The sequence below is a fragment of the Canis aureus genome, chromosome 6, assembly GCF_053574225.1.
Source record: "Canis aureus isolate CA01 chromosome 6, VMU_Caureus_v.1.0, whole genome shotgun sequence".
Lineage (NCBI taxonomy): Eukaryota > Metazoa > Chordata > Mammalia > Carnivora > Canidae > Canis > Canis aureus.
In genome coordinates this window covers 52,079,195-52,102,399 of record NC_135616.1, presented here as the reverse complement: position 1 = coordinate 52,102,399, position 23,205 = coordinate 52,079,195, and the positions used below count along the sequence as shown (strand labels likewise).

General features: G+C 37.8%; 1 protein-coding gene across 2 annotated transcripts in view; it reads left to right on the top strand.

Annotated features, from left to right (window-relative positions):
• Positions 1-23,205, top strand: part of F5 (coagulation factor V) — a 69,689-nt gene that overhangs the window by 26,016 nt on the left and 20,468 nt on the right. Inside the window, exons 6-13 of one of the 2 annotated variants that reach the window (XM_077901589.1) lie at positions 295-516; positions 2,017-2,182; positions 10,903-11,080; positions 12,992-13,091; positions 13,493-13,704; positions 14,789-14,939; positions 16,967-17,179; positions 18,326-21,422. In XM_077901589.1, the coding sequence (XP_077757715.1) occupies positions 295-516; positions 2,017-2,182; positions 10,903-11,080; positions 12,992-13,091; positions 13,493-13,704; positions 14,789-14,939; positions 16,967-17,179; positions 18,326-21,422 (4,339 nt within the window). Of the gene's footprint in view, positions 1-294; positions 517-2,016; positions 2,183-10,902; positions 11,081-12,991; positions 13,092-13,492; positions 13,705-14,788; positions 14,940-16,966; positions 17,180-18,325; positions 21,423-23,205 lie in introns of those variants that run through there. The other variant, XM_077901590.1, reaches the window with a different exon arrangement.

The window sequence follows — 23,205 nt, the reverse complement described above, 5'->3', positions numbered from 1 at the left end:
TTGTGTTTTTGAATTAGATTTCCTCATCTCTGGGCTCTATTCTTACCTCTAGAGTCCCAGTCATTGCAATGAGTTATGACTGCTTGTTTTCCCGTCACTCAGATGTCTACTTTGCTAGGGCAGGAACCACAGTTGGAGTGTCTATACCCCCAGAAACAATGCCTGATGCATAGCAGGTGTTCAATACATGTCTAGTGAGTGAATTTTTTATTTTATTTTATTTTATTTTTATTTTTTGAATTTTTTATTATAAAGTGCTGACTGCCTGTTTCACTCCCCATCTCTCCCTGTCAGATATCACAGTTTGTGCCCATGACCACATTAGCTGGCATCTGATTGGAATGAGCTCTGGGCCAGAACTGTTCTCCATTCATTTCAATGGCCAGGTCTTGGAGCAGAATCATCATAAGATCTCAGCCATCACCCTTGTCAGTGCTACATCCACTACTGCAAACATGACTATGAGCCCACAGGGAAAGTGGATCATATCTTCTCTCATCACAAGACATTTTCAAGGTAAGAAATTCCTCCAACAGTTTTGCTTGTGAATATAGGATCTCTTCTACCCAAACACTAACTCCCCCATTCTCCTTTGCCCTTTCAAGCCATTCATGCTCCAGAGACACATACCTTAGTCCTGAGAACAGAATTTAGTTCTTCTGCTCTTAGACTTATAACACATTCGTTGGGATGGAGGAAGTGGGGAAATTGACAAAAAATTTTTAAAGTGAAGCAAAAGCTGAAGAAGGGTCTACTTCCTCAAAAGGAGAAAAAAAGGAAGGAAACAAATACATACATAGAGATATTCTTCCATGGGCTTTAGTATTCAGCTAAAGAAAAAAAATCTAAGTGCTAGAACAAATCAAACGTCTGCAGATTTATGGAGGCACAAAGTTACTGAAAGTGCAAAAGATTTAATCTGAAAAGATTCTTTTTTGTAAAAAGACGAACACAAAACCTGGAATAAAGAGCAACCCAATGGATGGATTTTGAATGGAAAAAAAAAACACATAATATTTAACTAGCTGAGGAGTGAGCTTTAAAGAACATCAGTAAATTTTGGTGGGAAAAAGAAAATCAGCCCAGGTTGTTATGTGGGATCATGTAAACAAAATAACTAATTGTTCTATTACACATTGTTGCTTTAAAACTGTTGGGAAGAAGGTCTGGGTAAAAGGAGGCCAAAATGTAAGTAAATGGTATCACTATAGGAAATTATTTTCTTATAAAACAATGTATATAAAAGCCAGACACATAAGAAAGAGACGGTTTGATGGAACTATTTTGTTTCCTATTCACACTGAGCAGTCAAAATTTTGAAATTGTCACCATACATACCTGGAAGATAGAGTCCCCAATAACAATAAAACAACAACAACAACAGTAACATTATTGACATTAAATGCTTTTTATATTAACTTACTTAATTTTCAAAGAAGATTTTATTTATTTACACATGAGAAACACACACACACAGAGGGGCAGAAATATAGGCAGAGGGAGAAGCAGGCTGCCCACAGGGACCTGATGTGGGACTCGATCCCAGGACCCCGGGATCATGACCTGAGCCAAAGGCAGATGCCCAACTGCTGAGCCACACAGGCATCCCTACTTATTTAATTTTTAACAACAATTTTGCACAGTATGTACTATCATTATCTCCATTTTACAAATAAAGGGACAGATGACAGGAAAAATGAGAAATCAACAAGGCCTAAGTCATAAGATTTTAAGGATCTTGAAATTATACTTCTTTTCCTGAAGGAAACAAAGAAAGTCTTTTCAAGTTTTTTCTCTAACCCATCCTCTCTTTCCTTTGCTTTTTATTCTTGCCCCTTTCTGTACTGCACCAGAAGAGCTGCAGACCAAAATGTTCAGAATTTGTCTGAGCATTACCTTTTCTTAACAATAAAGGTATTATTTAAACCCTCCATACCTTTTTTTAAAAGATAGGCATTTTGGTCAGCTATAATTTCTTCTCTCAAATTCCTTCACTGCCTTTGTATTCTAATTCAGCTGGGATGCAGGCTTACATAGACATTAAAAACTGTGCAAAGAAAACCAGGAATCCTAAGAAACTGACTCGTGACCAGAGGCGGTACATGAAGAGGTGGGAATACTTCATTGCTGCAGAAGAAGTCATTTGGGACTATGCACCTGTAATACCAGCAAATATGGACAAGTGAGTTTTGGGGTTCTTATCACTGTGTGAAGGTTCAGGGGTCATAGGTTCATGGCATGAAATGCCATGAGTTGATAGCTCTGAAGAGTATATATGTATTGGATTCAAGTCTTTTTGTCCAAACCAATCTGGAATTACTCTAAACTCACCAAGGGAACTCAGCAGCATAAGAGTAGTAATAGTAGTAGTAACAATAATGACAGTAGTAGTAGAAGTAGTAATAGAAATAGCAGCTACCACTTGTCGGATGCTTGCTATTGCCAAGCACTGTGTGAAATATTTTCTATGAGTGTTACTTTAACTCTCCAAGTTAGAAACAGCTTTTATTTATTTTTTAGATTAAAAAGATATGAGAGAGTAAGAAATTTAGAAATTCAAATAACTCTTGACACTTGAAAAATATTTGAGCTCACTCATGATAAGAGAAGTGCAAATTAAACTACACTGAGATACTATTTTCTACCTCTCAGACTCACAAATCCAGATGATATAATCTGTTGACAAGGCTGTAGGAAACAGCACTATCATACATTGTTGGTGGAAGAGTAGTTTGGTACAGCTATTCTAGAGGATGTTTTTGAAAATATGTATCACAATTATAAATGCATATGTCCTCTGACCCAACAATCTTACTCTGGGAATTTACTATATAGATATACTTATTCACATGTGAAATGATGTATGTACTGGATATTCACTGCTGCACTGTTAGTAGTAGCAAAAGATTGGAAATAACCTAAAATATCCATCAATAGGAAATTAGTTTAATAAATTATGGCACATCTATATGATGGAATACTATGTATCTGTTTTCAAGAAAGGATGTAAATGCCCTCTGTGTATTAATATAAAAAGTTCTCCAAGATACATTATTAGATTAAGAATTCAAGGGAGGAAAAAATGGTAGAATAGGAGATCTCCTGCTCATCTCCCCACACAGCAATAGTAATCTGACAGCTATCCACAAAGAGAAGTACTTCTGTGAGAGCTTTAGGGTTGAGGTAGGAATTTGAGAAACTTCAAGATCTTCCCAGTGGGAGCCAAGACAAAAGAAGGATATTTTGAGAAGGCATCTCATGCTCAGGTGGTAGATTCATTGATGGTGCTCCCAGCTACAAACTTGGAAACAGCCTTGTCGCATCGTGGACTCAGGTATAGCCCCACTTGGCCTTGGTCTTGACACCAGCTCCATTTGCCAAAGGACCCGAGAGAAGTCACACCTGTCTGTGACCCTAGAGGGTGGCCTACAGATTTTGGTCTGAGTATAGATCTTAAAGTGGCCCTGTAACCAGCTTCAGCCCTGGAATAGTCCTGACAGCTAAGAGACTTTGAGGGAGCCACAACCATCTATGCCCCAGGAGGCTGGTCTACAGACTTTAGTCCCACTGCAGATCTTGAAGCATCACTGTAACCCAGCTCCAACTTTGCCAACTGCAGTCTTGCCCACCCAGGGACATACTCAATGGCCTGGTGGGAGCCTTCTCAAGGACCAAATAGGAGCCACACCCATAAAAAAAATAACAATGCTGCCATTTGCAGACTCAACTTTAGACTTTGAAATAAGCCACTATCCCCAAACTAGCTTTACTGACCAAGGTCCTAGAGGCAGTCCCATCAGCCCAGAGACCAGATAGGGTCCATGCCCACCTGAGCCCCTGGTAAAAGGCCTGCCAACCACAGATGCCACTACAGGCTCAGAAGCAGCTACATGACCTGGTTCTAGCTTCATTCAACTGTAATCACAGAAGTAATCCCAGCAGCCCAGAGACTTAACAGGAGACTCTACCTGACAAAATTAGTCAGTAATACTGAAAGAAAGCATTTGAACCTTCAAATGTACATGAGCACAAGGCTACATGAATCACAAAAAGTCAGGCAAATATGGCACTACAAAGGAAACTAATAAAACTCAAGTAATCAATGTGAAAGAAATAGAAATCTACAAATTCTCTCATGAAAAATTCAAAATAATCATCTTAAAGAAGTTCAGTGAGGTGCAGGAAAACAGATAGGCAATGAAATGAAATCAGGAAAACAATACATAAATAAAATAAGTGTAATAAATAAATAAAAACCATCAAAAATAACTAAACAGAGAACCTAGAACAGAAGGATATAATGACAGAACTTAAAAATTCAATAGAAAGCTTCAATAGCAGACTGGATCATGCAGAAGAAAATTTCAGAAAAATAAATAATGAGAAATTATTCAGTTACAAAGAAAAAAAGGAAAAAAAATGGAAGAGAGTGAAGAAAGCTTATATTACCTATAGGATACCATCAAAAGAATGAATATATGCATGATGAGAGTCCCTAAAGGAGAAGAAATGAAGGAGCAGAAAGCTTATATGAAGATAGTGACTGGGACACCTGGGTAGCTCAGCAGTTGAGTCTCTGCCTTTGGCTCAGAGTGTGATCCCGTGGTCCAGGGATCAAGTCTCACATCTGACTCCCTGCAAGGAACCTGCTTCTCCATCTATCTATGTCTCTGCCTCTTTCTGTGTCTCTCATGAATAAATTAAATTAAATTAAGATAATAACTAAAAACTTCCCCAATCTTGGGAGGGTTATAGATAAACATATTCATGAACCTCAAAGGACTTCAAGCAAGATCTACCCAAATATTATCCTGAGATATATGATTATCAAATTGTCAAAAGTCAAAGAGAGAATCCCAAAAGAAGCAAGAGATAAAGAACTCATCATATACAAGGGGACCCCTATAAGGCTATCGAGATTTCTCAGAAGAAACCTTGTAAGCTAGGAAAGTGTGGGATATACTCAAGTTGCTGAAAGGAAAAAAAGAACGATCTGCCAACAAATAATACTATATCAATCAAAGCTGTTCTTCAGAAGTGGAGAGATAGAGACATTCCAAGAAAAAGAAAAGCTGAGAGAATTAAGCATCACTAGCCTGCCTTACAAGAAATGCTAAAGAGAGTTCTTTAAGTTGAAAGGACACTAAGTAACAACATGAAAGTATAAAAATTTCTGGTAAAGCTAAATATATAGTCAAATTCAGAATACCCTAATACTGTAATGGTGGTGCATAATGACTTTTAACTCTATTTAAAATTTTAAAAAAAACTTTAAAATAAAAGTCTAAAGTCAAAAGCATTAAAATCACCAGGTTAAATACTTTGTTAATGGATATACAAAGATATAAAGTGCTACATCAATAGCATAAATTGGGAGGGAATAGTAAGTAATAGTATGTAGAAATTTTTATACAGTTGAATTTGTCATCAGCTTAAAATAAATTGTTAGAACTTTTAGACGTTTGATGTAAGCCTCATGGCACCCACAAAGCAAAAATTTCTACCTCTAGTAGGTACACAGAAGATAAAAGAATAAAAACATATAAGTACAAAAAAATCAGCAAATCACAGGAAATATAGCAACAGAGGAAGAAAGAAACAAAAGAACTACAAGAAAGTCAGAAAACAACAAAATATCAATAGTAAATCCTTACCTATCAATGCTTATTCTAAATATAAATGGATTAAATTCTCCAATAAAAAGATAAGAGTAGCCAGATGGATAAAAACTAAGATCTAATAATGTACTGCCTACAAGAGACTCACTTTAGCTTTTTATTTTATTTTATTTTTTTTATGATAGTCACACACACAGAGAGAGAGGCAGAGACACAGGCAGAGGGAAAAGCAGGCTCCACGCACCGGGAGCCTGACATGGGATTCGATCCCGGGTCTCCAGGATCGCGCCCTGGGCCATAGGCAGGTGCCAAACCGCTGCGCCACCCAGGGATCCCCTCACTTTAGCTTTAAGGATACACATTTGTTAAAAGTAAAATGATAAAAAAAATTTCCATGCAAATGGTAACCAAAGGAGAACAGAAGTAGCTATAATTATATAAGACAAAATAGACTTTAAGTCAAACTGTCATAAGAGATAAGGTCACTATATGATAAAGGGGTTAATTTATCAAGAGGTTATAATAATTAAAAATATATATACCCCCTAACATTGGACCACCTAAATATATGAAGCAGATATTAAGAGAACTGAATGGAGAAATATACAACAATACAATAAAAGTGGCAAATTAAATACCTCACTTTAAACAATAAATAAATCATCTAGACATAAAATCAATAAGGAAATAGTGGAATTGAATAACACTATAGACCAATTAGACCTAATAGACATGTAAAGAACAATCCATCCAACAGCAGCAGAATACATATTCTTTGCAACCATACATGAAATATTCTCTAGGATACATCATATGTTAGGTCACAAAATAAGTCTTACCAAAATCATATCAAATATCTTTTCTGACCACAGTGGTATGAAACTGGAAATCAGTAACAGAAAGAAAATTGGAAAATTCACAAATATGTGGAAATTAAACACACTTTCCATAATGGTCAAAAAGAAATCTAGTGGGAAATTTTTTAAAAATATCATGAGACAAATGAAAATGGAAACACATCATACAAAAACTTAGGAATACACAAAAACAGTTATGAGAGAAGTTTATAGAAATAAATGCCTACATTAAAAAACAAAGAAAGTTCTCAAATAACCTAACTTTATACCTCAAGGAGTTGGATGGGGGCTGCAGATTAAGCCCAGTTAGCAGAAGGAATGAAATAAAGATTAGAGGAAAAATAAATGAGGTAGACACTGGAAAAAAAATAGAAAAGATCAACATAACTGATAGTTTTTTTGAAAAGATAAACCAAACGGACAAACCTTTAGCTAAACTAACCAAGGAAAGAGAGGACTCAAAAATTAAAATTATAACTGAAAGAGGAGACATTACAATTGATACCACAGAGATGCAAAGGATCCTGAGAGACTACTATAATGATGATATGCCAACATATTGGATAGTCTAGAATAAATGGATAATTTCCTAGAAATATACACCCTAGGAAGACTGAATCATAAAGAAATAGAACATCTGAACTGACCAGTGACAAGTAAGAAGATTGAATCAGTGATCAAAAGCCTCTGAACAAAGAAAAGCCCAGTATCACATGGCTTTACAGATGAATTATACCAAACATTTAAAGAATTAATACTAAGCTACAAATTCTTCCAAAATATTGAAGAGGAGACAACACTTCCAAACTTATTTTACAAGGCCAGCATTTTCCTCAAGCCAAAGCCAGATAAGGAGAATACAAAAAAAGAAAATGACAGCTCAATATCCTTGTTGAACACAGATGCAAAAATCACCAAAGTATTAGTATACAGCAGATTAAAATGATCATACACCATGATCAAGTGAGGTTATCCCTAGGATGTATGGATTTTTCACCATGTACAAATCAATAAACATAATATATCATATCAACAAAATGAAGGATAAAAGTATAATAGCAACCCAGGTGATGCATAAGAAACAATTGACAAAATTCAACACTTATCTTGATAAAAAAACTCTTAACAAGTTAGGTACAGAAGAAATGTATACAATAAAGGCCATATATGACAAACCCAAAGCTAGCATCATATTCAGAGAAAGCTTTTTCTCTAAGGTCAGGAACAAGACAAGAGTGCCTACCATTTTTAGTCAACATAGTGCTAGAAATCCTAGCCACAGCAATCAGGCAAGAAAAAGAAATAAAAGATATCCAAATTGGTAAGGAAAAAGTAAAATTGTCTCTCTTTGCAGATAATACGATTTTATATATAGAAAACCCTTAGTATTCCACCAAAAATCTATTATAATTAATAAAATAATGCAGTAAGTTGCAGGATATGAATTAAACTTATAAAAATCAGCTGCACTTATTAAACTAATAGCAATCTATCCAAAACAGAAATGAAGAAAACAACCCCATTCCAATAGAATTAAAAATAATAACACTTAGGAAAAAATTTAACCAAGGAGGTAAAAGATCTATACAACAAAAACAAAAACTATAAAATTCTGATGAAAGATATTGAAGAGGAAACAACCAAAAAGAAAAATGTTCTATGTTAATGGATTGGAAGAACTAATTTTGTTAAAATATTCATATTAATCAAAGTGATCTACAGATTCAATACAATCCCTTAAAAATTCCAATGGCATTTTTCAGAAAAATAGAAAAAACAATTCTAAAACTCATTTGAAATCACAAAAGATCCTGAGTAGCCAAAACAATCTTGAACAAGAAGAGCAAATCTGGAGCCATCACACTTTTTATTTCAAACTATATTACAAAGCTATAGAAATCAAATAGTATAATGATGGCATAAAAACAGACACTTAGACCAAAGAAGCCAAAACACAAAAAGCACAGGCAACAAAAACAGAAATAAACAAGTGGGCCTACATCAAACTAAAAAGCTTCTGGACAGCAAAAGAAACAATCAATAAAACAAAAAAAAAGCAACCCATGGAATGAGATAAAATATTTACAAACCATATCTTTAATAAGCTGTTGAAACCTAAAATATATTAAAAAACTCAATACCAAAAAGACCCTACCTGATTTAAAAATAGGAAAAGGTGGGTGCCTGACTGGCTCAGTAGGTGGAGCATGGGACCCTTGATCCTGGGGTTGTGAGTTCAAGCCCCATATTGGGTGTAGAGATTACTTAAAATAAAATTTTTTTTAAATAATAAAATAAATTTTTAAAAATGAGCAAAGGACCTAAATTGGCATTTTTCCAAAGAAGACACAAATAGCAAATGGGTATTTGAATACTTATTCAACATCACTAGTCATTAGAGAAATACAAATCATATCCACAGTGAGATTATCACTTCATACCTATGAGGATGGCTACTATAAAAAAGAGGTAGCCAGGGTTGATGAGAGTATGAAGAAAATGGAACTCTGTACACTGTTGGTGAGAATGTAAATTGGAATAGCCATTATGGAAAAATAGTAAGAAGGCTCCTCCAAATATTAAAAGTAGAAGTACCATATGATCCAGCAATCCCACTTCTGAATGGGAAATCAATATTTTAAAGAGATATTTGCACTCCCATGTCCATTGCAGCATTATTCACAATAGCTAAGATATGGAAACAACCTGAGTGTCTGTTGATGGATGAATGGATAAAGAAAATATATCACACAACACACACACACACACACACACACACACACACTATGGAATATTACTCAGCCTTAAAAAAGAAGGAAAGCCTGTCATTTAAAACAACGTGGATGAAACTGCAGGATATCATGCTAAGACATATTCCAGACACAAAATGACAAATACTGCATAATCTCACTTATATGTGGAACTAATTAAGCAGCATGATGACTATAGTTAATATTGTATACTTGAAATTTGTTAAGACATTAGATATTAACTGTTCCCATCACAAAAAAGAAAATAGTAATGAGATGAGTTGATGGAAGTGTTAATTAGCTTAAATGGTGATCACATATATACATATATAAATAATCATGTTGTAGTTCTTAAATACATACAATTTTTATTTGTCAAAATCACCTCAAAAATGCATTCTCAAAAATGCAAAAAAAGTCAAAATGCCTTTTGTAAAAGGAATGAGAGTATAAGAATATTTATATTTGCAAGTGATATTTGCATATTTATGCATAAAGATGCTAAATATGATGGAATTATATATATTTAGCAAAGATGCTAAATATGATGGAATTATACATATGAAATTAATGCAAGTGAATATTTAGGAACTTCAGGGAACATCAGGGAAGGTCAAAGAGGTGGGGTTGATGGGATACACTGTGTGAACGAGAGCTTTCTACTGCAATCAAAATCATTTGAATGTATTTGCTATTCAAAAAAATTTAATTGAGAAAAAGAGCAAAAGAGGAACTTGCTCAGGATTATATAATAATAATTGACAGAACTGAGATAAGATTCCAGGACTCTGGCAACAGTGTGTGCTTTTTTTTTTTTTTAATTTTATTTATTCATTCATGCATTCATGAGAGACACAGGGAGAGAGAGAGAGAGGCAGAAGCAGGCTCCATTCAGGAAGCCTGACACAGAACTCAATCCCCGGACTCCAGGATCACACCCTGGGCTGAAGGCAGGCGCTAAACCACTGAGCCACCCAGGGATCCCCCAGTGTGTGCTTTTTATTGTGCAAAATAAATGCACAAAAATGGGTAAATTCTATCATGGAACTGCCATTTTTACAAACTAAGACAATAAAGAGGACCAGGAGGAAAAGTGTTTCATGTTGCTGCCCCAAATCTTTTATCACAGTAGCTACAGAAGATGGGTGAAGGTGGTTGTTTTTTAGTTGGCACTGGGACTGGGTGGATGGTAGGAGGGCTAGCTCAACAGTGTGGAACTATGGCTAATAAAGATAGTCAAAGCTTCTTGGTATGGGAACATACTTTTAGAGATTGAGAAATACCTGGGAAGTCAATAAAGTTACCATAAATTAAGTGATAAGGAAGACTTGAGAAGAAATCATAGTATGGCCTCTCCTTTCTTTTGGGTAGACCTTTTCCCAGAGATATCTAAGGTCTATTCTAGTGACCAGAGTGACAGGAAGTTCTAAGTAGTTATTTCCAACCATGCTACAACTTTATCGGTGGTAGAGAAGACAGATAAGAGGTTTTCAGTCTTCCAACTAGAGAGCAGATATTGGGACTTTGCAAACCACATTAAGATTTTTTTTTTTTAAGAAAACTAGCACTTTAGCTAATCCAAGAGCAGAACTTCTAAGTACAAGGGTTTCCTCATCATACTGGGGTCTTTAGTTGAGGAAATGGTTTAATTTTTTAAAAAATTCATTTCACTTTAAGAAAATACAGATCTCTGCATTTGGATAATTTCTCAAACCAAATTGGGAAACAGTATAAGAAGGTTGTCTACAAACAGTACCAAGATGAGTCTTTCACCAAGCGTTTGGAGAATTTGAATATCAAAGAAGATGGGATCTTGGGCCCTGTTATCAGAGCCCAGGTCAGAGACACACTCAAAGTAAGTAACAGAAATATAGAACCATGAAAGAAATTAAATAGGAAAGACAGTTTATAAGTACTGGTTATTTGTATTAAAAAAAATATGTCCATGTAGGTTTTTTAAAGATTTTATTTATTTTTTCATGAGACACACACAGAGCAAGGCAGAGACAGAGGCAGAGGAAGAAGCAGACTCTCCACAGGGAGCCTGATGCGGGACTTGATCCCAGGACTCCAGGACCACGACCTGAACCATAGGCAGACACTCAACCACTGAGCCACGCAGGCACCCTGTCCATATAGTTTTTAATTCAAATGCAACTCTAGTTTTTATGTAGTATTTGCTCTGATTTATAGCCTACCTTATAATACAAAGCATCTGAGACAATTTATCAAATTATAAAGGAAAAAAACAAAGAGCCAAAGAGAGGTGAAAGATAATATGAGGACAAAGAAAATAAAGCCATGCATAGGTATAATAAAACACATGCCATATGCATGTTGCCTACAAATTTTGTCCAAAGCTTACTAGTAGCCAAGTAAAATATGTCAAGGCAAGGTTCACAGTAGTCATAAAGAAAACATAGTTTCCCCTGATACCAAGACCAGTTTCTCCCATGGATCCTTAAAAAGAGGATGCAGTATAATATAGTCCATAGAATCCTTGATATAATCCCTACAATGGTATAGTAAATAAATTGCTGGGGCCCCTGGGTAGCTCAGTCGGTTAAGCATCTGACTCTTGATATTGGCTCTTGATAATCTCAGGGTCCTGAGACAGAGCCCTCATCTGGCTCCATGCTCAGCAGGGAGTCTGCTTGAGATTCTCTCTCTCCCTCTGCCCCTGCCCCACTACACACATTCTCTTTGTCTCTCAAATAAACAAATTATTCTTTAATAAATAAACCAGTAAGTCCCATAGTTTTGTAAAACAATGTTTGTCATTATAGCTGAGAGCATAACAGTAAACATAATTGAGTAGAAACAATTCATCATTGTGCTCTAAGTATGTAGTTCTCCCATGATTAGAATCCAATGAAGGTAAATTTAGATATGATTCAAGAACACCAAGTGTTCTTCAGACAACTTTCCTTAAAAATATGTTATCAAGCTTTTGATAAAAACTGAGCAGCAGAGAAGTAAAGGTTGCAATCTTTGGCAAGATTCTAGAATGCAGGGTATCTATAGATTAAGGGTGATCCAAATGCTTTGGCAATCAACCAACAGAAGATAAGATTAAAGTTCTCTTTTGAAGATTAAGGAGCCTAACTAGGACTCCTGTGTAAATGATGCTCCCCCTTCACCCCTTTGTTGGGGTGAACTAACATATCTGCACACAAGGACAATTCTGTTCATTTAAAAATAACAGAGGGATAGAAAGTAGCCTTTCTCAGTTCCTCTTTCCCTTCCCTCATTTCTGATTTCCCCCATCCCTTTTAGGTGCTTTTTAGCAAGTATAAATATACCTCACTGGAGATTCAGGATCTGGCTATTTGTGTGCCCCTCAGAAGTTGGCACCAAGACACTGTCCTAGGAGATCTGCCAGGCTGGAGAAGGGGATCATGTTCTAAAGAGGAGAAGGAACAGACACATCTGAAGACAGATGTGGTCCAAGCTGAGAGGAGAGGGGATGGGGCACGGGGATCAGTTTGGAAAGAGTGATATATTGTGAGGAAAATGTCACTCCTAAGGGAAGGATTCTCTTTCCATTTTCCACCTTACCAGGTGAGTCTCAAAAGTGAGACTCAAAACTGTCTCACAAGTTTCTGCCAGGTGATGGGAAGAGGTTGCTGCTGAGAGGAACAGAACAAGTTTGCGCACACGCACACACGCACCCTCCAACAAGTGAATATGCCAAGCTAGCATCCTATGTTAATTTTCACAATTGAATTTAAGTCCTAGAAATAATGAATTTGAATTAACTTTGTAGATCGTGTTCAAAAATATGGCCAGCCGTGTCTACAGCATTTACCCTCATGGAGTGACCTTCTCTCCTTATGAAGATGAAGTCAACTCTTCCTTCACTTCAGGTTTGAATTGGAGTCTACTGAATGAGACTATTCACCTCTGAGAGGATGCCATATTTTCCTACGGTCCTCTTTCCTCAGTAATGTAACTTGTGCAGTCAGGCACTATACAAGTAGGGTATCCTAAAAGTCAGAACCAAACCCTGCTCACTTCAGGGGTTTAGTTTACTTAGTGCTTGGAAGTAAATTCTTAGTCCCATGGCTGCCATAGCGGCCATAGCGGCCTCTAGTGGAGCAATCTCTAATGGTGACATGTAATCCAGGGTTCTGTTAAGTGGAGCTTAATATAAAAAGAATATTCCTTTCCTAATATTAATTGGTTTTAATGAGAACCCCCTGTTTGTCTATTTGTTTAATGTAATAATTTTGAAAATGGAAACAATTTTGACTCTATTTTCTTTCAGACAATAACACCATGATCAGAGCAGTTCAACCAGGGGAAACCTATACTTATAAGTGGAACATCCTAGAGTCTGATGAACCCACAGAAAATGATGCACAGTGCTTAACGAGACCATACTACAGTAATGTGGACGTCACAAGGGACATTGCCTCTGGGCTGATTGGGCTACTTCTAATTTGTAAGAGCAGATCCCTGGATAAGCGAGGCATACAGGTATTCCATCCATGAAATAAACTTTCAGAAACTCTGAGAACTTCTTCTGGCTGGAACAGATTAGATCTCCTTGCTAAATAATGAGGCTTCTTCTAGAGAACAGAAAATATTATGTTGTCCTCTTCAGTGAAAATCTGACAACATTTATTCCTTTGGGCTTTTTTTTTTTTTTTTCTTGTCTATTTTCATCTAGATTCTTACTCTAGAAGGCAGTTCTATCATGTGACACCATATTTTGTCTTGGTGTGAAATTCCAGGTCTTCTGCTGTGTGATCAGCAAATCACTTAGCCTTTTTAAAATTTCTTCCTTTTATCAAATGGGTAATGCCCTCCTAAACAAATTTTACAGGGTTATTTTGGGGCTCAGCGAGATACCACCTGGTAAAAGTGTAAAGCTTTCTACCAACCCTTGTTATTTTTAAGAGACCTGCACCAGAGAGATAACAATTTGGGGACATAGTATCTGATGAAGTTGAACCCAGGCAATGGTCCACCTCTAGTGAGACTAAATTATAGAGAAAAAAAGTGAACAAAGATATGGATCTTCATTGGAGAATAATAGTCTTATATTATTAACTTAAAATTCCCATTAAGGCAAAGCTATAATCAAAGAAGTTCATCCTAAGGCATACAAAATAAATCTATTCCTAGAAAAATCAGAAATGGGTATTTGGAAGACTTTCATTTCTTGAGCTAAGAAAGGAAACAGGGAGAGATAGAAAGCTTTCCTATTACAACCTTCTGCTCTATCCTTTGCAACTATTTGGAGCACATCTAGTCCATTATTCAGGTTAAAATGTATCCACTTACAGAGATAACAATTACGGCTGCCATGAGGAGAAGAAATTTTTCTATTAGGGTGTTTTCTGATCTGCTCTGTTTGTCTTTGCATATTACATTGGTTCTAACAAAGGCTCTGTACAAAAAAAAAGGCTCTGTACAAAATTGGCTCTCTCTCATAAATGCCTGAATTTGTGGCTTCAGTGTCCCCAAAACTGTGCCTCTTTGGTTTCTGAGAACTCAGTATTGTGGGTTAGTATCAACTGTAACATTAATTGCTGAACACAGCACGTTTATCCTCCAGAGGGCAGCAGACATTGAGCAGCAGGCTGTGTTTGCTGTGTTTGATGAGAACAAGAGCTGGTACATTGAGGACAATATCAACAAATTCTGTGAAAATCCTGATAAGGTGAAACGTGATGACCCCAAGTTTTATGAATCAAACATCATGAGCAGTAAGTCAAATCACTGTTTTTGTCCATCATGTTTTCACTCCCATGCTTAAAGTATGACTGTGCATAAAGGCAGAGACATGGATTAGAATCCACTCATCTCTCATCCTCAATTACAATCCAGGGATTTGATGATGAAGTTCCTGGGTGATAGCAACCCTGTTAAGCAAATGGCCAAAAGCTTGTTCTCCTTAGGAAAGCTTCTTGGTCTCATGCTCCAAATGTGTATATACGTATATGTACATGCCCTTGGCATATCCACTCTAAAGGAACAGAGTGAGAGGTGGGGGTGGTAAGGAAAGGGGCTATAGGCTTTGGTCAGCAGTATATGAAAGTTTTAGACTGGGTGCAAGGTGAACAGTCTTTATGGCCAGGGCAGAAAGAAAGTAAGTAATCCAAAGGTGGATGGCCAAATCAAACTAAGGCAATATGCATATGGGGAGCCAAGAATCTTAAAAAGCCAAGCCATGAAGAGGTTTGAAGTGAGCAGTAAGAAGTTCAGAACAGAAGGAATTCCATGAGCCAAAGTTGAGGCATTTGCTGTGGTTTTCAATTTCAGCACCAAAAGCCAATGCTATGAGAAGACTGAGAGAAATTTCAGTAAACCAGCTAGAAGCAAACTTTGCCACAGTGGTCAGTGTCTCCACCACTGTTCCTCAGTCAAGAGTCATTATGATCACTTTCTCTAATAGGTAATCATAGATATGAGGAGGACTTCACCATAGTTTATTCATATAGTTTCAGATGAATTATTGGAATTATCAGAACTGGCATGTGCCATGAAAATAATTCCAAATGGGGAGTTATTCAGCTTTCTTTGCATAATTTCATTTTTGGCAGTGAATCTGTCATAGTTTTGGTCTAGTACTATCCATTAGAAATTATGTGTGAGCCACAAATATAATTTAAAACTTTCTAGTAGCTATATGAATAATTAAAGAGAAATATATCCCAAATATTATCATTTTAATATAAACCAATATAAAAATTGATGAGATTTCCTTTTTTATTTCATACTAGGTCTCTGAAATCTGGTGTGTATTTTATACTTACAGCACATCTCAATCCAGTTTGTCCACATTTCAAGTGCTCAATAGCCACTTGTAACTAGTGGCTACAGTACTAGACCATACAGCTATGGACCATTTAGAAGAGTCTCCTGAATATAATACAAACTACAAGCGTATTATGTCAGGAAGTTATTCAGTAAATATTTAAGTGTTCACTAGTGCCAGACATTGTACTATTATCAGGGCTGGAGTGGTAACCTGGGCTGATGTGGGCCTTGCCCTCATAGAAATTAAACCTGTGATTTTATTACCATGCTTAAAACCTAAGTAAAGATACTGCTTTTGAAAGATAATGAAAATGTGTGAACTCAGTACTTGAATGAAAACTATAGATTATCTCAATGTAAAGAAGGAACAATAAAAAATTGGTAAATGTGCTAAATATGCATGCCTTTTAGGGACATTACTTCTTATTCACTAATATGTCAATATGAATTTCTTATATTATGCTTTTCTTCCAGGAAGAATTATTCTAAATAATATTCTAAGTTGATGTTTAGAATATCTTTTTTTAAGATTTTATTTATTTATTCATGAGAGTCACAGAAAGAGAGGCAGAGACATAGGCAGAGGGAGAAGCAGGGACTCTATCCCAGGACCCCAGGATCATGACCTGAGCCCAAGGCAGACGCTCTAGAATATCTTTAAAAGCAAAATGTGGAAAACAGGGCATTTGATATACACTTGACAAATGAATGAATAAGTCAACAAGAATGAAAGGCTTTGTCTTTATCCTAATATTTTTCCCTTAGCCAAAGGAGAACTTAGGAAAATAAGTTCTCATTTGGGATGTCTGAGTTCTGAGTTTGACCTTCTAGTCACATGTTAGACCTGGTGAAGTTTATCATAATTACTGCTTTGACACAACCAAATTAATATTGAGACATTAATCTTAGGTATAATTAGACACATTCCTTTTTTTGGCAGAGGCTTGTATGTTAACAGATTTTACTCTTTCAGCTATCAATGGCTATGTGCCCGAGAGTATACCCACACTAGGATTCTGCTTTGATGATACTGTCCAGTGGCACTTCTGCAGTATAGGGACCCAGGATGACATTTTGACCATTCACTTCACTGGGCATTCATTCATCTATGGAAAGAGACATGAAGACACCTTGACCCTCTTCCCTATGCGTGGGGAATCTGTGACCGTCACAATGGATAATGTTGGTAAGAGCCTGGACAGTTGGAAAGGAACCTCTGGTCTATAAAAGTCTGCTGCAGCTTTCCAGACTACCACAGTTCCTGAGTTTATCTTTCTGGTACCTTACAGGCTTTCCTTTCAATACTTCTCATGATTTCTATTTGGGGGAATTAATTACTTAAATGCGTCCAGTCCCCTAATGTGGGTTTCATATATTCTTCTCCAGGCTACATGAGAAGTACAGACACAACAGCAAAAAGATAAGGTATGATTTTGAGGAGAAAGCATGAACATTCAGCCACAAAAGAGTGTTTCTTTTATCAAAATGAGCTTTCCAGTGTTTAAAGCTAGCCATGCCACTGTGGGTTAGTGATCATCAGATACAGAGCCTTGGAGGCTGGACTCACAGACAGCAGTGGAAAGCATGGAAAGCACATGGGCTTTGGAGTTCCTCAGATGTGCTCTGACACTCAGTATCTGTGTAACCTTGGACATGTTACTTGACCTCACTGAGCTTCTGTTTATTCATCTCAAAAACACAATAACATTTAACAGGGTTGTTTTGACCACTAATTGTCATATATACCAAGTGCTTAGGACTCAACAAGTGGTAACTATTGGAAACTCCCCAGGAAATCGTCTGTATGCCAGTGGATAATACCATTTCAAAGAGATTCAAAATTTCCCTGGGCCCACTTGAATCATTTATTGCTTAGAAATATATAGATGTCTCTTACTTATAGGAGTGAACATCATCATCCTCCCCCCTACTCCAATTTTCAAACAAGACGTTTATGATATTCAAAGCCCACTTTATTCCTAACTCATCCTTTTTAAGTATAGTGACTCTTAAACTATCTGTGCTAATACTTTTCTCCCTAATCTCCACTGACCAATACTTTTGATCCATATTCTGTTATATGAGATGAGTGCACTGATCCCATGCTTGGATACACAGCAATGTCAAATTGGTAAACAGTTTTCTAAACAACTTACGCCCAACTTCTCTCCTTATGTCATTGTAGAACATGATCAGCAGTGGCCCCTACACCACACTTGAGTATCACTAACTGATCATGTTCATTGAAAATTATCTGCCACAATGGATTGTAGGGTTTCTATATATTTTTCTGGATTTAGCACTCTCTGTTTTCTCTGTCTCTGTTCTGCAGGAACTTGGATGTTAACTACAATAAATTCCAGTCCAAGAAGCAAAAACCTAAGGCTGAGATTCAGGGATGTTAAGTGTATCCGGGATGATTATGAAGACTCCTATGAGATTATATATGAATCTCTAGCACCTACAGTCATGACTACCCGGAAAATGCGTGATTCCCCAGAAGACAATGGTGATGAGAATGATGCTGACTATGATTACCAGAACAACCTGGCTTCATGGTTAGGAATTAGGTCATTCAGAAATTCATCACTTAATCAAGAGGAAGATGAGTTTAATCTTACTGCCCTAGCTCTGGAGAACAATTCTGAATTCGATCCTCCAAATACCGATACAGCTCTTAATTCCAATTCTTCTTCCTTACGTAATTTTAGCAGGCTTATTGTCTATAACTTTGCAAAACCTCAGAAAACTCTTCCTCACCCAGAAGCCACCACAGCTGGTCCCCCTCTGGGACACATTGGCTTAGACAAGAACTCAGTTCTCAACCATTCCACGGCAGAGCATTCCAGCCCTTATTCTGAAGATTCTATGGAGGATCCTCTGCAGTCAGATATCACAGGGGTAAAATTACTTCCACTTGATGCAGAAGGATTCAGGAATCAAGAACATGCTAGGCATAAGGGAGGAGAGCACACAGCAAAGCACAAGTTCTCCCAGGTGGGATTTTCAGCACCTAAACCTGGGAGACATTTAAGCCAAGGCAACTCTTCTCCTTCCAGAATAGGACCCTGGAAAGACCTTCCCAATGATCTGTTACTTTTAAAACAAAATAATCCATCTAAGATTTTGAATGGGAAATGGCATCTTGTTTCTGAGAAAGGTAGTTATGAAATAGTCCCAGATGCTGAAGACATGGCTGTTGATAAGCTGTTGGACAGCCCCCAGAATACATCAAAGTCTTGGGGAGAAAGCATCCCACTCTCAAACAAGCACAGAAAGCAGAGTGGTTACCCAAAATTTTCTGGAGTTAGAAATAAAACTCTACAAGTAAAATGGGACAGAGGAAATGGTGGATTGAAGAAAAGCCTTTTTCTCATTAAGACACGAAAAAAGAAAAAAGAACAGAAGCTTGCACACCCTATTCCTCTATCTCCAAGGAGCTTCCATCCTCTAAGAGGAAAGGCCAATACCACATTTTCAGACAGGAGACTTGATCATTCATCATTACTCCATAAATCCAATGGAAGATCTTTTCCTGCAGGCCTCAATCAGACATTCCCCTCTATGAATCTTACCCTGTTAGCCTCACTTCCTGACCATAATCAGAATCCCCCAAATGACACCAGTCAAACAAGCTCCCCTTTAGATCTGTATCAGACAGTACTCCCAGAAGAACACTATCAAACATTCCCTATTCAAGACTCTAATTCAATGCACTCCACTGTGGACTCTAGTCACACGTCTCCCCCAGAGCCTGGCCAGATGCAGGACTATGACCTAAGACACGAGCCCTTCCCTACTGACATTGGTCAAATGTTCCCCTCCTTGGAACCTGAAGCCTGGCAGGCAACCATCTCTGCAGATCTCGACCAAACAACCCTTTTTCCAGACCTCAGCAAGACAACCCTTTCTCCAGACTTCGACCAAACAACACTTTCTCCAGACCTCGACCAGACAACCTTTTCTCCAGACCTTGACCAGACAACCTTTTCTGCAGACCTCAGCCAGACCACCCTTTCTCCAGACTTTGACCAAACAATGCTTTCTCCAGACCTCGACCAGACAACCTTTTCTCCAGACCTCAGCCAGACAACCCTTTCTCCAGACCTCAGTAAGACCACCCTTTCTCCAGACTTTGACCAAACAACACTTTCTCCAGACCTCGACCAGACAACCTTTTCTCCAGACCTCGACCAGACAACCTTTTCTCCAGACCTCAGCCAGACAACCCTTTCTCCAGACCTCAGCAAGACAACCCTTTTTCCAGACTTTGACCAAACAACGCTTTCTCCAGACCTCGACCAGACAACCTTTTCTCCAGACCTCGACCAGACAGCCTTTTCTCCAGACCTCAGCCAGACAACCCTTTCTCCAGACCTCAGCAAGACAACCCTTTTTCCAGACTTTGACCAAACAACACTTTCTCCAGACCTCGACCAGACAACCTTTTCTCCAGATCTCGACCAGACAACCTTTTCTCCAGACCTCAGCCAGACAACCCTTTCTCCAGACCTCAGCAAGACAATCCTTTTTCCAGACTTTGACCAAACAACACTTTCTCCAGACCTCGACCAGACAACCTTTTCTCCAGACCTCGACCAGACAACCTTTTCTCCAGACCGCAGCCAGACAACCCTTTCTCCAGACCTCAGCAAGACAACCCTTTCTCCAGACTTTGACCAAACAACGCTTTCTCCAGACCTCGACCAGACAACCTTTTCTCCAGACCTTGACCAGACAACCTTTTCTCCAGACCTCAGCCAGACAACCCTTTCTCCAGACCTCAGTAAGACAACCCTTCCTCCAGACTTTGACCAAACAACGCTTTCTCCAGACCTCGACCAGACAACCTTTTCTCCAGACTTTGGCCAGACGATCCTTTCTCCAGACTTTGATCAGATTCTCCTTTCCCCAGACCTCAGCCAGGCAACTCTCTCTCCAGACATTAGTCAAACAGCCCTTCCTCCTGATCTCAGGCAGACATCACTTCCCCTAGACCTTGATCAGACATCCTACACCTCTGAATCTAGTCCATCAATTCTTCTTCCAGAATTTGGTCAGACTTTGCCTTATCCAGACCTTGGTCAGGTGCCATCTCTCACACCATCTCACACATCTCCTACCCTAAATAATGCTTTTCCACCAGAGGAACTTAATCCACCAGTTGTAGTAGGTCTCAGTGCAAATGATGGAGATTATATTGAGATTATTCCAAGGCAGAAGGAAGAGAGCAGTGAAGAATACTCTGCTGAAATTGGTTATGTGACTTATGATGACCCTTACCAAACTGACACTAGGACAGACATTAACTCTTCCAGAAATCCTGACAACATTGCAGCATGGTACCTCCGCAGCAACAATGGAAACAGAAAATATTATTACATTGCTGCTGAAGAACTATACTGGGATTATTCAAAATTTGCTCAAAGGTTTGACCAAATTTCCTCCTTTTATATTCTCATTTTCCACTACTGCTAAAAAGATTGCTACAGTCCAAGGAAATAATTCTGGGTAAATTATACTAAGTATAATTTAGGTCCCCTATTGGAATTTGTCCTATAGAATTTCCTTTGTCAATTCCAGTTGAACTTCCCTACATTAGGTGACATTTGGACAGTATAAGAACAATAGCTGTAAGAAGTCTATGATATTCTATAGTTTAAGAAGCTCTCTCTTCTCCTCCTTTCACCACACGTTTCTACTCGCTTTTCTTGCCTCAATGCAGAACCCAACCTATCCATAGCTACCTGCTACTCAACACAATTTCATTGAAGTTGGCTTCAAATCAAAATTTGTGATGTAGAAATCTCCTTTTGCATTTGTTTACCAAAAAACATTTTAAAATTGTTTACTCATCAACATAAAGTATACAGCATCTTAGTGATGTTTAATTCAAATTACATGAGGTTCCAGTATCAGAGGCCAAGGATACAAACCAGTTTAGAAACAAAAAGCAAGTTTATGCCCTCAACTGAGACAATCATTAAATGACAAGTTATCTTTTGAACTTGAGTTTTAACTTGGCTAATAGAATCACTCATTTAATAACTCTTTAATGAATGCTTATTCTCTCCTAAGCATTGTGCTAAGTGCTGAGACTCTAAAAGAGAATGTAAATATACATGACTCCTGTCCCCATGGAATTTGTGTCTAGTTGGGTGGGTGGATATGAATTTATTGCTCACATAAATAAGTGTAAAATATAACTAGCTAAAGACCGAGAAGGAAAGGTAGATACATGGCGATATGAGACTTGAGGAATCTGACCCTGAAGAAGTGGCATTTGACCTAAGATCAGAAGATGAATAGGAGTGAGCCAGGCAAGAAGTAGAGAGGAGAGAACAGTCTAGACAGAGAGAAAAGCATGATGAGGCCCTGTGGAAGAAGGAAGTCCTCAAGCATGTGTAGTTGGAGCTCAAGAAGAGAGTGAGTGCTAAGAAAGCACTAGCTCTGCAAAGCCCAAATGCCATTAGGTTTTGTAGGCCATGGGAAGAATTTTGGTGTTTATCCAAAGATCAATGAGAAACACTTCAAAAGTTCTAAGCCATTCCTTGTTTCCTGGAATATGTCAGTTCCTTTCCTGGACCTTGTTACTTTCATTTTTTAAATAAAGGTGTTACACCAAATGGCCCCCAAGATCCTCTTCAGATTTAACGTTGCAGGGTTCCAGCCACCCTTCAACCATAGAGTTGAAGGAGTTCATGCAAGTTTGTAAGTGTCCTAACTTACAACAGAGGGTTTCTAAGGAATCCATATACATTTTTAAAAGAGTTTTCAATTCAATTCTGCTTAACGATGGAAAGCCATAATGGGCTGGACTCTGTATTCTTGGATAACAATATAAAGAAAGAAGAGAGAGAGGGACAAGGGGCAAAGTTTAGCCAGCTACAGGTTCTCTGGGACACAATGTGGTGACCATACTTAAACTGTCTAACTATAGTACACAGCTTTTACAGAAGCTAACAGTTACACTAAAAATCAAAAACCAAAGTGTAATTAGAGTAAGGAGACACAATGCATGGTATGGCTTACAGAAATTATTTCATTAATCTGCATCCTGGCATTTCCATATAAGAACTGTTAGTTTAAAACACATTTTCAGGGTGCCTGGGTGGCTTAGTCAGTTAAGCTTCCAACTCTTGATTTCAGTTCAGGTCATGATTTCAGGGCTATGTCAGGCTCCACACTGGGCATGGAGCCTACTTAAGATTC